Here is a 17391-nt window from a genome sequence, read left to right on the forward strand (position 1 = left end):
TTACATTTTTGTAATTGTTGAGCTCGAGGATGAAATCCTCGTGAAATGAATAAGAACGAATCAACAATGCTTATTAATTCTGAAAATATTTCCTTTTTTGAATTGGGAGGAGGGGGGAGGGCGAGAGTCAAAGGTTGAGTCATGTACTCTAAATGACAAAAAATATGCATCGTGTGTATTTTAATGACAAATAAAACTCCATAAAGTACGACAATTTTTGACCTACAAGAAAATTATTAGTTATTCACTAAAAAATAGTCCAACGAAATGAATTGGTAATTTGAAGATGTATTTCAAAAGGTTTTCTGAAATTGCTGATATTTGGTAGGTAAGGTACTACCTGCCTATAATTCTATCATTTTATCAAATTTTATAATTTTGGCATTTTTTAGAATTTTTATTCTATTTTTACAAGCAATTTCATTATGTATTAGACATTTTGTTTAGTTTTTGACAATTTTTCTAATTAATTTAATAACTCTCATTTTTATTTATTTATTTTTTTCATTTTTAAAATTTTTCTTATAGAGACCTACCTAAATGTACCTCAATTGTAACAATTTTTCAGTTCAACATTATTTTTGATAATTTTTTGGATATCTTTGAAATGTTTTTTTTTTTAATTTTTGATTTTTTAAATTTTGTCTTCGAGAGAAAGATGATTCATTAAACATGTTACATGACTCCATCCCCTCTTACAAATTGGTACAACCGCGGATTTCGAGTCAAGGACATCCCCACTCAAACCCCTACAATCGAACGACAAATCGAACCCAATTAATGATCTTTGAGCAAACTTCGTTAAAATGCCATCAGCTAAGATAATCTTATCGTTTGATAAAAATAACTAAGTAACTGAAAAAAATATCAGGCATATGCCTAAAGTTGATGTAAATGGATTACTTTTGGGGCCCTAAAACGAATTTTGAGAGTGGTCCTATCCCCAATTCTAGAATTATGAATTAATGATAGAATAAATATCTAGGTAGGTACTTGAGCTTTATTTTATTTTGTTCTAAAAGAAATCAGTCTAAAAAGATGGACCTTTTGAATTTCCTCTTGAAGTAATTTTTACTTTATAAATATACTTACTTTGTAGACTTCTAAAAAAAAAAAAAAAAAAAAAAAAAAATTGGAATGATTTTTGGGTTTTCTTGAAATCTTAAATACTTGAACGATAATTTAAAATCCAAAAATTTACTCAGTGTTGTGATTTGAAGCAATGTTTAAAATTAGAATTACCTCTTATTTGATTTTAGCTTTTAATACAGTTCATTTCTCCTTCCAGGCTCTACTTCGATTTCTTATTCTCCAATTTTTAATTTTAATTTTATTATAAATTTTTTTTATTCAGTAGTTTTCAAATTTGGGTTTAGGAAAATATCACAAATTAATTCATCTAAAACTTCGAAGTGAAATAATTATTGAATGAATAGATAGAAATTCAAATGCAGTGTTGTCACTTTGGAAATTACCTTAAAATTTCTTGTTGTTTGATAATCTTTACAAGAACAAATCAAGATCCCAAAATATCCATGAAAATTGATTGGGCAATTTCAGCTTCGACTTACCTACTGATGCTTTATTTTTTAAATTTTACCTGCCTACTCAGAAATAAAAAACTTTATTAATAATTATTCTGGTACATTCTCTCCTCCTTCTTGTCGTAAAAAATCCAAAATTATTGCAATTTCTTCCCAATATTGGTAGCCTATTTATTTGAACAGATTTCTAAAAATTGAGCCTAATTTCAAAACAATATTATACTGGAATTTTAGTTTTAAAATGTTTAGCTTTCCCTTCTCTCTCAAAATTAAAAAAAAATCAATAATTTTCATGATACTAAAAAGAGCTCAAAACCTCTTTCAAAACAATATCACATTGAATTTTTATTCTAAAAATTTTTCAAACCTCCATCTCTCAATTCCCCTCTCCCCCCTCTAAAAATTCCAAAAGTTTTTGCAACATTGAAAAAGGTTTAACCTTAAAAACATCCTTCAGAACAATATCTAACTGGAATTTTAATCTGAAAAAAAGTTAACCCCTCCCTGTCAAGATATTCTTGTAAAATGGTCGAAAATTTTTTTAACACAAAAAAAAGTTCAAAACCTCCTTCAAAACAATTATCAAACTAAAATTCCAGTCTTAAAACATTTCAAGCTTCTCTCCCTCGAAAATTGTTTCCCAAAATATTCAAACGCTTCTGCAAAAGGTTCTTGAAAGCTGAAATCTGGATCCTAAATCTATTCCTAAATATCGTACGTACTTCTTTTTCGGGAAAATTAAAATCAAAAAATATTTCGTGAAATAGAGAATAAATAATTCGCATACTTCTCTGAAAACTGCATGATTTCGAACTCAAAAACATTTTGAGAGCTATTATTGAGTCCAAAGATTTCTACATATGATTTCAAGTCAAAAACTTGTATTCCAAAAATTCTATCTTTGGGCAGATGTTGAAAAGGGTCTCGTTCAAAAAAAAAAGAAAAAGTGGTGCCCTCTTTTGCGAAGCATTTGACTCATCATAATTATTTTTAATTCTAAGTATTTTACAAAAAAATTGTCTTTGAAAATTGCTATTATTTCAATAAACTCATCTCCAAAAATACTTAAATAAACTTTGATACCATCTTATGCCAAAAATTGCTCACAATAAAATTAAAAATTGAAATTTTGTTCGTCATTAATTTTAAGGAAGCTGAATGTCAAAGCAGAACCTATACCTACCTGTGTCTTTTTTTTTTGCAAATTTTAATCACATCTAAAAAAATTTAAAGGTCATTTTTTCCTATAAAATTTGATTTCACGCACCCATACCTAACTTTTACTCGACTAATTTATGCAAACTCAATTACCCATCTATAAATAATGATAAAAAAATCTCCAAAGACGCTCACGATGCTCATTTCTAAAATTAACTAACTTTTTTTTTTTAGCAAGAATAGCCCAAGGAAACAATAATTATCACAACCATAGGTAACTTTTTTCACATCCCAAAAAAAAAACCACCATCCAGTGCAATTTTCTCACACACCGCGCTCATCCCGCATCTACTTCCAGGCTCCAGCTCGTGAAAAAAAGTCGTACACTGGTATATAGTTAGGTACTTGTATATATTCTTCCCCATCGCTTATTTCACCTACCGCGTTAAACTCGAGCAACACACATACAAATCGCGATAATTAGCTGTTTAACAGCGGCGAAAATTTAATTACCGTAGACTGATGAGCTCGAAATACGTATACGTCGCGTCCTCGAAATATTCGTTACATGATTTAATATATGGTAACGCGACATTATTACCGCGAGACAAGGAGAGAGTATATAAGAGAGAGAAAGAGAGATGGAGTGAGAGAGAAAAATGGAACAGCGTTAAAAATTTGCCACCAAAATACCATACATATTCATAAATATGCAAATACACTTATGATTTCTATACTGGCTGCGCATCCGTTAACCGCCTAATCAAACTCATTTCCAAGTCTAGAAAATTTAAATAAAGCCGCATCGTCCACGCGTCTTATACGCGTATTTTCCCTACGCTGGTCCTGGTTTTGGTCAAAAAAAAAAAAAAAACTTCCCCCTAAAATGTACCTCTGGATGTAGTGCTTGACTTACCTATATTTTTATACCTATATAGGGGAAAGTCTCCCAATAGTGCGCACTTAGTACCAAAATCGCTGTCATTCCGCCGCAAAGTTACCTAGGATCGTGATTTTTTGATATGTTGTAGCTGTATCATTCAGCTACATAATTCCAGAGTTTCAAAATTTTTCATTGATAACTGACTGAGAAATCCTACCTTGAGTAAAAAATGTCAAATGCGCACTATTAGGAGCCATGGGCTCCTTCAAAGTGCGCAGTGGGGTTCCTAATAGTGCGCAATGTGTAAATTTACTTCAAAAAAATTAATTCTTGACAAAAATCGCAATAATACGTTTCATTATCACGAGAACACTGAGAACAGATATAAAAAACATGAGTACTTGACGAAAATTGCGAAAATATGTTTTACTATGAGTAGGGGTTATGTATGAGCTTATTTCTGCAAAGAAAGCCCATTGTTCAAGTATTCTTTCACTCTTAGGAATGTTTCTTCACTGAAAACTAACACCCTTTAGCCTTTTACAGGTATTTAACACTCCATTCTTATCGAAACAAAAGTTAGGTAGTGAAAAACACAAGCGTATTTACAGATTTTCTAGGATGCGCACTATTGGGAATCCATAGTTCAAAAATATCCTCTATTTCTTTAAAAATTATTTTCAAGAAAACGAAAGAATGAATTTTCAAACTTTTACAACAATATTAAAGAGGATAAAATTCCCTACAAAATGATATAATATAACTTATCTCATAAATTTTTGCAATTCAACAAGAGCAATACAAATTGTTAACTTTTCACAAAAAAAAATTATATCAGAAATTGAAAGGGTACTACTTTATTCACAGACTCTCAGTCCAAACTAGAAATGAATCGGTCGCGTACGCGTATACGTGCGCGCGTGGGGGGGGGGGTAGTTTTCGACCGTGTGTAGCAACATGTAAAGCGTTGAAAAACACGGTTTGCCAATCAGCACCGATGGCTGCATGGCTAAGGTATCGGATCGGAGTGCAAGATGGTGTGGGTTCGAATCCCGCGTCGGGCACAAATTTTTTCAAAAATTTTTATCGCGATTTTTATTTTTACGAGTTGAATTTTTACAGAAAATGTAATTAAATTATTTTTTTTTGCTTTCAAACAATGAATAAATTTATTAATATTATTTTTCGAATTGTGTGCCGAATTAGGCGAGGCGAAGCCGAGCCGTTTAAAATTTACATTTCATTCGATGAGCATTACTCCCCTTGGTAAGTTCAGACGGAGGCTAGACATTACCGTGTATGAAGCACTGCGGTTGTTTATAAAAAAATTGTACTCACCGAGGCCGAAGGCCGAGGGAAGTAAACCGACATAGTATGAACAACAAAGCGACCAGCGCAACCGAGGCGAAGCCGAGGTGAGCAGACACAACGCCCCCCAACACTAAAAACACTAAAAACAGCTACCTTAACAAAAACATATTGCATAAAATAGCAAAAAGAATCGAATTACAGTGAATCGACTCTTTTGGACTGGGAGTCGGTGAATCTAGCACGACCCAAATTGAAAATTCACATTTTTTGACTTTGCACGCGTAAAATTTAGCCAAATGGCTTGTATGATACATCAAAATAATCGTCACGACACGCTCTTTCAAATGAGCTACCTCACGAATTTTTCAGTGGTGCCAATCGCGAGATATGGCGCTGCGCACTATTAGGAGACTGCGCACTTTTAGGGGACTTTCCCCTACCTATAAAATATCCTGTCAGATTACCGTCGAAACCTATTTGTATAGACATTTTTCCTTCAATTTCGAAGATATGATTGTATTTTTTTTATCCGGAAATCTTTATTTAGATATTTGATCATCTTCATAATCAATGCTGAATTGCTGAATAGTGAATAAATTAGCTTCTATGAATTTTTTGAAATAGTTGCGCTTGCCCCTGTAAATGTCAAAGTATGTAACCTAGTTTATTATACAGGGTGTCCACCAGAATGATGATTTTTTGCCAAAAATGAGAGGCCACAGCTGTAAAATATTATCGAGAGAAAATATGTTTCAATGAAAGGATAGGTAGTTAATCTGTGGGCAAGGAATTCCAAAATCTGAACGAATCCTGTTATGTTAATATTTTATCCAGAAACCAAATATTTCAGGGACTACGAACAACTTTGAAAGCACAAGTCATGAGAGGTTCGTTTAATGAATCATCAACATTGAAAAATCAAATTTCACTAGAAGCCAAAATAACACACTAAAATCAGAATCTAAGAACTAAAATTGTAAGTATTCAGAAGGTAGATTGTACTGTACCCAACTATAGGCTGTTCATTAAATCAGGTCACCGTTTTAAAAAATACAAATATTAATTTTGGTGAAAATTTTTGTATTTTTTCCTTTTAAAATTTGAAAAAAGTGACGTGACTTAAAACAAATAGGTAGATAATCTTCGTTTAGAAAAATTAATATTGGCACCACTGATTTTTAAAATGAACCTCACATTTTCGAAATCTGACCAGTTTTCGAGTTTTCGCTCCTATCGAGGTTGAAAATGAAAAAATAAGGGGAGGTAGAGAGATCCAACTATCAATTTCTGAACAAAAATAATTTATTCAACACTTATCGTAGGATATTTTTCATGTTCTTCAGGCATACTTGAAAAAAAAATTGGATGCCTGTGCTTTGGCAGAAAAAATATTTTCAATTTTCTATCAAGTTCTCAAATTGAAACATAAATTTCTAGCAGAATGAGAAATGATTAATTAGCCAATATATGATTTGAATTTTTAAGCAAGAATTTGAATTCTAAAAAAAAACTTTTCGTATCTAAGCCTGAAGCAAAGCATTGATCATTCTTTTCATTTTCTATTTTTGCCTCAAAAGATAATTCTACAGAGGAACACAAAATTTTAAAATTAATTTTGTGCATGAAATTCTTGATTTTTTTCAGAATATTTTCTGATTTTACTCATCAAATTTAGAAATTTTTACTTTCCTTAGTCGCAGAATTTTTTCCGAACAAATTCACAGATGATCCTTCAAATTTGAAGTGAAGTTTTTCAAGTCTTGTAAGACTTCACTAAGTAGGTACCTCCAAAGTTTTCATAATCATAATATAAATTGAGTTTTTTTTTTCAGTAATGAACATGATCATATGTAGTTCCAGTGGCAAGCCCGTATCCAGGATTTCCTCCTGGGGGGTGATGACTGACACATAAGTAGGGGACAAAAATCACAAAATTCCCACAGGGCTCACATGTATAAAAATTTCAATAGTAGGCACATTTCAGACATTTTCATGCAGAATTTAAGCTTGAAAAACGTGTTGATCAGAACGAGGTTTTTGAAATTTATTCAGTAAATTGTTTATAACATTTCTGATTGTGAAATAGATTTTTCTGGATTTAACTTGACACTCCTCGCGTCTTCAGACTTGAATTAGTAGTTTGTTCAACTAGGGAGCGATAATGATTTTTGATGATTTTCGAGGTTTATTACCCAAGCGTCGCAAGGAAAATAATTCAAAATTGTCGAAAATCATTTTTACTCCTGAGTTGGATAACATAATTTTCGTTATGAGGGAGAAAATCCCAGTAGGTACCTATTCAATTCCAATAATGATCAGTAAGCTGGAGCAAAAGGAGCACTTTTTCTCCCTTATAATATTGCTTCCAGAAATTTCAATTTCAAAAAAGGAAAGCAAACAAAAGCATTGGAAACTCATAATTCAAGAAACAAAAATAATTAGTACATTGATTATGCATTGCAACTACCTAAGAAGATAATGTGATTTTCAATGAATTTTGAAGTTTGTAGCAAATTATCTCCCTGGAAACGTAAAACAACATGATTTTTTTCCTGTGATTCAATGCAAGAAATCGTAGGAAATTATATTAACCTAAGGATTTTTTGGCCCTGGGGGGGGGGGTGATTGTACCCCAAATCACCCCCCCCCCCCCGAACACGCCCTTGTCCAGTGGATTTCAATGATGGTATGACTCACTATCAGTGGAAGTTAAACCATGCGAATGGAAAGATATTTATTTATTTTCTAGACACCCGCATAATAGAATTTTGAGCTAATGAAAATAAAATCGAAAGATCAAAAAAATCATCTCCAAACAAAATTCCAAAAGCTGAGTTTCATTTTTTTTGTTTTTTTTTTTTCAATTCTCGCAAATGTTTACAAAATGTTCAACCTATATATGAAAAAATTTGTAACTGTCTACGTCTAAATCGGCTGTTGACAGTTTCGATGAGTCAAAAATGCAGAAATGTGTCTAGGAAAATTGTGCATAAATTGATCAAAGGGGCCATTAAAACTATTGAATTGAATTTTCATATAAACACTGAATTTCAATGTTTAAACCCCTATTTATAAATTTTCCCAAGCATTAGAAAAATTCAAAAATTGCTAAAAACTTCAAAACGACACAAAATAGCAACTAATTGATCAAGGAGGTTTCAAATGATGATATGCAAAACTAGTTTTTTATCTTAACCTTATCAAATGTTGACGCCTTTTATATACTTATGTAAACGATAAACAAAATTTGTTTTTTTTTTAATTCCGCCAAAATTCGAAAAACGAATTTAGTCTTTAAAATTAAATTATACATGGTGATGTATTTTCAAACACTCTTTCGGCTCATCCCAATTAAAAGTTTTTACACCACTTACGCTGAATGTTTCCTACCATAAAACCCCCATTTTGTCATAATTACAGGATTACACAGCCCTGATTTGGAACAATTTAGTAACAAATTGCATACATTCTAAAATGAAGGGGTTATTTTATTTTGTACAAAATATTTTTCTCTATTTTATGTGATTTCAGTTTTGAAAGTCTTTATCTTTTAATTTAGGCTAAGCTGTTCTCATTCTCAAATAAAGCGATACGTTCAAATAGTAGTACTCACACGTACACGGAAGATGCATTGAATTTTGAGTATAGACAGTATAAAAATTCTTCATTCACTGTGTGTGTAAGTAAATTAACTATTATGAGAACAGTACTGTAAGTGTACTATTCTATCAAAAATCAAGTGCACGGACTGCCCAAATCTATACGATGCGGGAGATTATTATTACCCAATGATCACCTGATTGCAAGAAAATTGGGCATTGTGCGTCGACCGTTTAACGACAGTGTGAAACAATATGTACAGTTCGTTGCAATACTTTATCTGCGAGTACTAAACTACACCTCGTTGAAAGTGAATTCCAATTCCATTACCTACATTGTGATTTTTTCATCGCCAAAAATCATATTTACAATTATTTCTTCTCCTTTGAAAAGATAGTTTTTTTTTAACAGTACCTACATAGGTATAGATTATGTTTTTTTTATTAGCGGTTTAGAGCAAAAATTAAAAAGCTTGTCTTAATTGAACTTTTTTTTCATAGATTTTTGACGTAAGTTGATTAAAATAGATATTGCTGAAAATTCATATGTAGGTAATAGGTATTGTAGGCGAAAAAAAATACATTCAGTTTCTTTTTCTATATTATTTTCATTTTCAGAAATTTAATATTTAAAAAAATTATGATTTATATTATAAGAAGGAGAGAGTGGAGGAATTTCTTTCTTCTGTTCAATTTATGGCTCAATGGCTATACATGTGTATAATTTGAGATTTTACGTGCATAAGAATCCGCGCTCTACTCAATCATTAAGCATCTTTATAAGTATCTATAAGTCGTATAAAAAAGTATTGAAAAACAAAAACAACAAAAACCATCGAATTTATTAATTTAGAATCCTATAAAAACCGAACAAAAGTGCGAACACTTCTCGATGACATTTCGAGCAAAAAATAAAAAAACCACAGGGGTTGTTGCTTCGGAGTTCGGTTTGCCATTCGGCAAAAAACGAGAGAGAAAAAACTTCCACACAAAGAAAGACCACCCTAATACTTGTAACTATCAAATTTACCCCAAGGGTTATCTTTTTTGATCCTCTTCATTCTTATTAACGCGGATAAATGACAGCATAGGCGCAGAGTGAGCAGTAAAATCGTGATTTATTCGCGCCTCTAAACGGTATATACCTACTTCTAATGGTAGACTACACAATATCGATTACACCTTGTACTAATAGTATCGTCTTATTTACTTTTCAATTTACCTACAATATTAATTCTATTAAACAAAAAATCTAAATGGCTCGATGACGTGATTTTTTTTTGCCTTCTGCACGAGCGTACCGTGCACCATCACAACAATCAATGGATGTACGAATTACGACAAGTGTTTAGTATAGAACAGGTTTTTTTTTTAGAAGGAATATAAAAAATACACGTACGAAAATGTATAAATTAAATGATAAATTCCACAATATAAATACAGGTACCTACAGGTAGTGGAGAGGAACGTAGTTCGTGTATATGTTTTCATTTTCTCAATAAACGCGATCTTTATCTCGCCGATTGACAAAAAAAATTGTACATGGATGAGCCAAGAAGAAGCTTTAAAACGAGGTCGTTTAATTTAAATTAATAAAACAAATATGTACGTAGATGTATTACAAATTACAACCACGAGCAGGTACCCTACTATGAACATGAATTAATTTTACGTTAAAAATTTATCCAATTTGAGAGTAAGAGTATAGATCAGATTTATTGATAGGTATAAGGTAAGGTAGAGGTACCTAATAGCTGCATGATAATGTAACTGTTTGAAGAAAATTGCTCGTTTTCGAACGAGCTTATTATGTTTATCGGTATGAGTTTGATTTTTTGTCGGTGAAGTTGACATTTTTTTTTTTTATAATATCAACGAATTTGTCGAAAATTAAATCGATTTTAAAATTATACGTAATGATCAATCCATTGATTTACGGAATTTTTTTTCAAGTGTGTATTTTAATCTAGCGTGATTTCGACACAGATATCTACAAGGCCAGAAATACCTATTTTTATTTTTTATTATTATTTAATGTAATAAAACTACCGATTTGAGGAAGACTTTTTAATTAAAATGTTATGGAACGAGTTTTCATTGAATAAAATAGTTAAAATTACCAGTATAGAAATTCCCAATTGAAATACAAAATGCCCAGATGAGAAAGAAAAAATAATAGGTCATCTATGTAGATATTTAAAACCCAAGAGAAGCAATTTTTGGTGTATTTTAGAAATTCGTGTTTTGCGACACCACTTTTTTCGACGATGGAGAAATTTCCATCTCGTGTCATAAAATTATATTTTGATATTTTAAACGTGTGCATTTTAGGAGATGTAGCAATTTTCTCGGGCCCGAAATTGTGGAAGAATGGGAGAAATACTTGGACTCTAAAATTGGAAAGTAAAAATCACTTTCGTGAACAAAACGTATAATAAAATAATAATTAAAAAAAAAAAAAAAAACAGAAAACAGAAACAGCTGCAGCGAAATTATTGATAACAAACTTGGGAACATTGAATTAAAAGCAGAAAAAGTGGAAAATATTTTTTTCAATGTTTTAAAACAATTTTAAAGCGAGATTTCACAATCTGCAGCTTGGAATTCTTTCTTTTTCGTCGTTTTTCAAGATATTTCTGCACATGATCTCGTTCGTCATCGACAATTTAAAAAAAATAAAATAAATATCTTCTTATAATTTGAAATTTTTTCAAATATTGTATCTAGTTTATAGTTACATATTATTAAATTATTCAATTTGTGTCAATAGTTTCCAAAGATGTCCATAATTTTTTTTTCAGAAGGTAGGCAAGTACAAAAAATTCAGAATTTATTTCAAATGTTTTCTTTTCGGTTAACTATTTTTTCATTTTAACCGTAACTTTTTATGAAAAAAATGACTTACAGGTACGTAGAATAAAAAAATTAATTAATGAATGAATGAAAACTTGAAAAAATTGAATGTTCAAATAATTTCACACAAAATGCAAAATGTATGAGTCACAATTAAGTAATTACTTGATCAAAAAAAAAAAAAAAAAAAAAAAAATGCATAAAATTACGTGAAATGAAACTACTTTTTTTTAAATCAAAAAATATGTATCTAGATATAATAATGCTTTGTTATATTTTTTCAACATTTTTCAATTTATTTTTATTATTAAGTATATATATTTTTTTCAATTTATTTTCAGTTGATTTCTGAGTGAGTTTAAAAAACGTAAAAAAAAGTCCAAATGAATAAATAAATGATATTTTGGTCACCTTATTACGTAGGAATTATAAAAAAAGAAAATAGGAATAATGTTACCTGATTTTTTTGAAAATTGAAAATCATACCTATTATTCAATTATTGTAGGTATTTAAGGAAAAAGAAAATATGGCAAAAGTTTGTAATTTGATGAATTTCAAGTTTTGTTTTTTTTTTAATTTTTCATTACGTTATGTAGGTACTTATTTTTACAATTTTTTTCCTCAATTAAGTACCTATTTTTCAAACGAGGTAGTTCAACAGATTTGTAGAAGTAACTAGGTGATCAAGTTATCACAGAATACGTATACTTTTTTTTTCAAAAATTGAATAATCGATCACCAATGACAGATAAAAAAAGCTTGCAAAACAGCTAAAAAAGGTGGAATCAAACATAAGGCAAGAAGTTCGTCTTCTCGAAGTATGCAAAATGAGTATTCCAACTGGGAAAATATTTTAAACCTGAAATTGAAGATTTTCAGGAGGAATTAAATGATAGATTTTTCAAAAAAATTGAAGAATCACCTTATGAAGTTGCAAACGTTGACTTTTTTGGCTTAAAAATGTTAGAACGATGAACTTTTTTTAAAAAAAGTATTTTGAAAAAAAGAATTTTTTATTAAAAATAGGTTGCATTTTTTTTTTAAATAAAAAATATGTAGGTAGGTAGGTACCTTTAACGAGTGAAAAAAATTGAACGTTTGTTAGAATTTCGAGATTTGCAGAAATATTTGTAAGTACTTTTTTACCTCTCCAAGTTTCCATCAATGTTTCTTCTCTTCCACAAATAAATTTTTATTTCCGGAAATAAATTGCAACAATAACCGTAGACTTGGCACCTGATTGAGTATAATTTTTTCAAACCTTTCGTAAATATGAGTGTTAAAGGAGGTATTAAAAAATAGTAAAATCGACGAAGATGCTTCAATCCCACAGCTAGTAAATTTTCAATAAAACTTTTAGTGACTAGTTAACGACGACAGATAATTTAATACATCGTCGTAAATTTTACAGGCGGGTGATTCGTTTTTCGGTATAAATTTCCGGCGATTTATCTTCTTCTAGACTCTTTCTGTCACAGTAGGTATTCGAGTCATTAGCTCATCCATGTTCCATGTTAACTACCAAGATATCTCTACATAGTTTAAAATCGTAATGCATCTCATAAATTCACACCATGTAAGTATTCTCTCTCGTTATTCAAACTCACTTCTGCAATTATCTTTGAATCGATAGAGATTCCTCTAAAATTGTGTTGATAGGTAGAGATACCCTCGAATGAAGGGTATAAGGGACACGATAAGGTTTTTTTCAAATCATTATAGGATGTCCAGTCAAGTACTTAAGAAGACCTAATAGATCTATTTGAGGCTGATTAATAACTTCTTTATTTTTGGTATCTCACGTAGGAGCTTTTTCATCTTTCATTACGAGATCATTTAAAAAAGGCATATCATCGGATTAAGATAACATACAGTCATATCATCGTATAGTTCCTCAGATAAGAGATATAAGATAACATATCAACGGCGAGAGATATTTAACTCAAAAGTCGAATCGTAAGTCGTATACGATCTTTCAAATACAACCGGTCAGTAATTATTGTGGCGATTCGGTCTTATTTAGCCACCTATGACCCAGCTCCCGTAGTTTCTGACCTTTGAAAAGGTCGATGTAGACCTCTTATATATTAATAAACTCGAACTCGATTAGGTTAAATAAGTACGAGATAACCTACCTTCGCAGGTAAATTGACCGTAATGTTTGCCGCTGGATTTATCTCCGCACACGACGCATTCGATATTTTGATTTTTATCATTAGCACTCTGCGATGACCCGTTCGACTGAGTACTGCTATTGGTGCCGGGAGTAGTGCTCTGCTGCAATTCTCTGAGCCCTCCGCCGACCGGAACCAAAGACGAATCATCGGAAACGCTGGTGACCGGGGTGACTACCGGATGACCCAAAACAGGGGGCTCTCTCCACGGAGGGGCAACCAGTGCCATGCTCCGTGGAAAGCCCAATTCCAACGTCGTTACGTCTGGATGAGGGCCCGTCGCACCCGGACCTTGCGGATGGGACGACGTCGGTCCGAAGAACCCCGTTGCGCTGGTATTGCTCGGGGGTGCCGGACATAAACCCCCCGCGACCCGGCACACTGCGAGGGCGTTATGAGGAATAATAATGGTGCCTGTTTGATCTGCAGTACTTTGATTTAAATCCGCGTAAGATGGTTTCCTGTCTAGCAAATCGACGTCGTCGTCGATTTTATGCGGCTGCTGCTGATCGCAGACCTTTGGTAGACCCGTTTTAAATAGAAATTCCTGAATTTTGCCGGATTTACGAGCAACAACTGATCGAAACACGGTGATCCAAAGCGCAGTTGATTTAAGTTGAAATTTTTTACGTAGTAACGAGACAGACAGAGAGAAAATGCGAAGAAAAAAAATTGACTAGATGAGGAGAATTTCTTCTCGTATATACGATCAAGATGGTAAATACTTATTAAAAAGTTATGGTCCTCATTCGAGAATATCTCTCGACTGGTAAATCACCGCTGGCAGCAGCAAAAAATGTAACAACGTTTATTTCAATGGTTGCTGGAGATGCCATTCGAGATGATACTTCTTGGACGATTGCAATTATATCGACGAATCGATCACTAAACAAGCGCATAACATAAAAAAATTTCCAATCACTATCACGCTTAATTAACTTTGAAAAAGGAAAAAAAAAATTGTTAAGATACGAGTCGAAAAATACAACGTATTGGGTTAATATAGAGTTTATCTCGCGCAAACGATAACCCGGTTGAAAAAAAATTATCTATTTTAATATCGAAAATGAAAAAAAAGCGAAGAAGAAAATGAAAACCACGCGAATTTTTTCCTTCTTCTTTTTTTTTAATGGGAAATTTTTCGGCGTAAAAAAAATTAATTATTAAATAAATAGAGAAAAAGAAAAATTAAAAAGCACGAGGAGTAACGCGCACACGAAGCCACGAGTCGAGACCTGACCTCAGCGGAGCATAGGTTAGCGCGCGAACAGTTCTGACACTGGCGATGGCCTTTAGAAACTACCGTGTGCCGGCACTCTATGCTTCTTCCCTCTGAACCCTGACCTGTTCTGGTGTACCGCTCTGTCTCCTCGAGTAACAAGTCGTTGCTATGGTAACCAGTGCCCGGTCATACTCTCATTGGCTCCCGACCCGCAACCTGCACCTTTATACACTTCACACTGATTTGGCGGGATGTTTAATTTCGTGTTTTTCAACCGCCCACTAGCGCCTGCGGCGAACTTTTGGTCTAGTGTAAGTTAAGTGCCTTGGCTTTTCTCCTATCCGACCTTATCGTCTATCTTACGGTTAAAATGCTTTAATTATTACCGTCGAATATACACTGTACGCGTACGGTGTACGTATGTTGGAGCTGTATGCTATACTTTAGTATAGGTACGATTGATAACGATGGACATGATGTATAAAGACAAATCAAATAAATAAATTATTGTTTTTCATAAAATTCCTATTTAGCAGACAAATTTTAAAATTTTGAGGCAAAAATAATCAACTTTTTCGTTTATTATACACAAGAAAATATCGTTTTTATACCTCTCGAAATATCAATTTTCAAGAGCTTTTGCCCTCACTTCGCTCGGGCCCGTTTGCCTTTTATTTTCAATAAAAAAAAATCGTCATTTCAATTTGAAATTTTGAAGCAAAATCATAAATTTAGTAACTCATAACACTCAAAAACATCGTTTTTTGTACCCCTTTGTAAAACTGATTTCTGAGAGCTTTCGCTCTCGCTTCGCTCCGGCTATTTGCTTTTCTTTTTTAATTCTTAGATTTAAAAAAAAATCATCATTCAAATTCCATTTTTTCATGCTTCTCAAGATACTACTTTTCAAGAGATTTTTTCTTTTTATTTTAAATTTTAAAAAAAAAATCACCTTTTAAATTTTGAAGCAAAAATGATAAACTTTTTATACTTACTAAAGTAACTCATGACACTAAAAAACATCGTTTTTTATACATCTTGAAAAACCGATTTCTGAGAGCTTTCGCCCTCGCTTCGCTCGGGCCATTTGCTTTTCTTTTTGATTCTTAGATTTATAAAAAATCATCATCCAAATTCCATTTTTTCATGCTTCTTAGGGTACTAATTTTCGAGAGCTTTTGCCCTTGCTTCGCTCGGACTCGTTTGCTTTCAACTGTCACTTTCGAATTTTTAAAAAAAATTATTATTCGAATTTAAAAATTTTGAAGCAAAATGATAAACTTTTTGGCACACAAAAAACAGCTTTTTTTAGTTTTGTTTGACTGTATACTTACTTATTTTATTCTTTAAAAATGAGTGGGAAATTTTATTTCAGGGAACCTCTTGAGGTGGCACACTCCGATTTGAACGGGACCGCGATTTTTGAAAAGAGCATAGTCTAAAACCCCCAAAACCAAATTTTCAGCTGCCCAAGTTCATTTTTCGATTCTTGGCGAATTTTCGAAAATTCAAAATTGACTGTTTTTGACAATTCATGTTTTTTTTTTAAAAGTACGTACTTGATCAATAAAAACAGTCAAAATAAGTCCCAAAACTAATATTAATTACCCAAATCCAAATTTCACCATTTCCATCCATTCTGGAGCCTCCAGCGCGATTTTTCAATTTCTCCAGAAGGCGGCGTGAATATGAAGTTGGGCAGCTAAAAATCGAGTTGTATATTACACTCGACCTGTTTAACGAGTTTATCCACATTTGAGCTGATTTTGAGAGTGACACCTCAAAAGTGGTTTTTTGACCAGCTTTTTTCAAAATTAAAAAAATCCAAAAAATCAAAAGTTTCCCGTTTGTGTGGAAATTTTTGAAATTTGCGCGAATCGCTGTATTTCTTCAAGAATTAACCCCCGGAGCGCAAATTCTACCTTTTCCAGCTGTTTTTGAGCGAGAGTGACACCTCAAAAACCACTCTTGAGGTGTCACTCTCAAAATCGGTTTAAATGTGGATAAACTCGTTAAACAGGTCGAGTGTAAAATACAACTCGATTTTTAGCTGCCAAACTGCATATTCACGCTTTCTGGGGCAAATTCAAAATTCTGGAAAAATTGAAAAATTGCGCTGGAGGCTCCAGAATGGCTGGAAGTTGTGAAATTTGGATTTGGGGGATAGTTTTGGACATATTATACATCGATTCGCCTAAATTTTGAAAATTTCCACACAAATGGGAATTTTTTTTTGGATTTTTTAATCTTGAAAAAAGCTGGTCAAAAATCCACTTTTGATCATCGACCTTTTAGTTAACCTAGACGGCTACTCATACGCAAAATTATCCCACTGGTTATGTCGCCAACTCTGTGGATTTCAAATTAGAAACAAACGCATCTGCGCATGTCTCAGGAAACGCGTGTGTGTATTTTGTTATCAGTGGATTAGTGGTGGAAGTGGGGGTGCTGGTGGTGTTTCCGTTTACTGTTCACAAGCATCAATTCCTGAGACATGCGCAGATGCGTTTGTTTCTAATTTGAAATCCACAGAGTTGGCGACATAACCAGTGGCCTTAGTTTGCATTGGAGTAGTCGTCTAGGTTAACTAAAAGGTCGATGCTTTTGATGAGGTGTCACTCTCAAAATTGGCTCAAATGTGGATAA

The 17391-nt window shown here is 32.5% G+C and overlaps 1 protein-coding gene across 4 annotated transcripts in view; it reads right to left on the reverse strand.

Moving 5' to 3' along the window:
* Nucleotides 1-14197, reverse strand: part of svp (COUP transcription factor 2) — a 126141-nt gene extending 111944 nt beyond the window's left edge. For 2 of the 4 annotated variants that reach the window (XM_065368563.1, XM_065368561.1), the window contains exon 1: nucleotides 13485-13578. In XM_065368563.1, the coding sequence (XP_065224635.1) occupies nucleotides 13485-13565 (81 nt within the window). In that variant the 5' untranslated portion in view covers nucleotides 13566-13578. Of the gene's footprint in view, nucleotides 1-13484 lie in introns of all 4 variants that reach the window. The other 2 variants (XM_065368566.1, XM_065368565.1) reach the window with 2 other exon arrangements.
* Between the last annotated feature and the right edge of the window lie 3194 nt (nucleotides 14198-17391).

This window comes from Planococcus citri, chromosome 5 (assembly GCF_950023065.1).
Source record: "Planococcus citri chromosome 5, ihPlaCitr1.1, whole genome shotgun sequence".
Lineage (NCBI taxonomy): Eukaryota > Metazoa > Arthropoda > Insecta > Hemiptera > Pseudococcidae > Planococcus > Planococcus citri.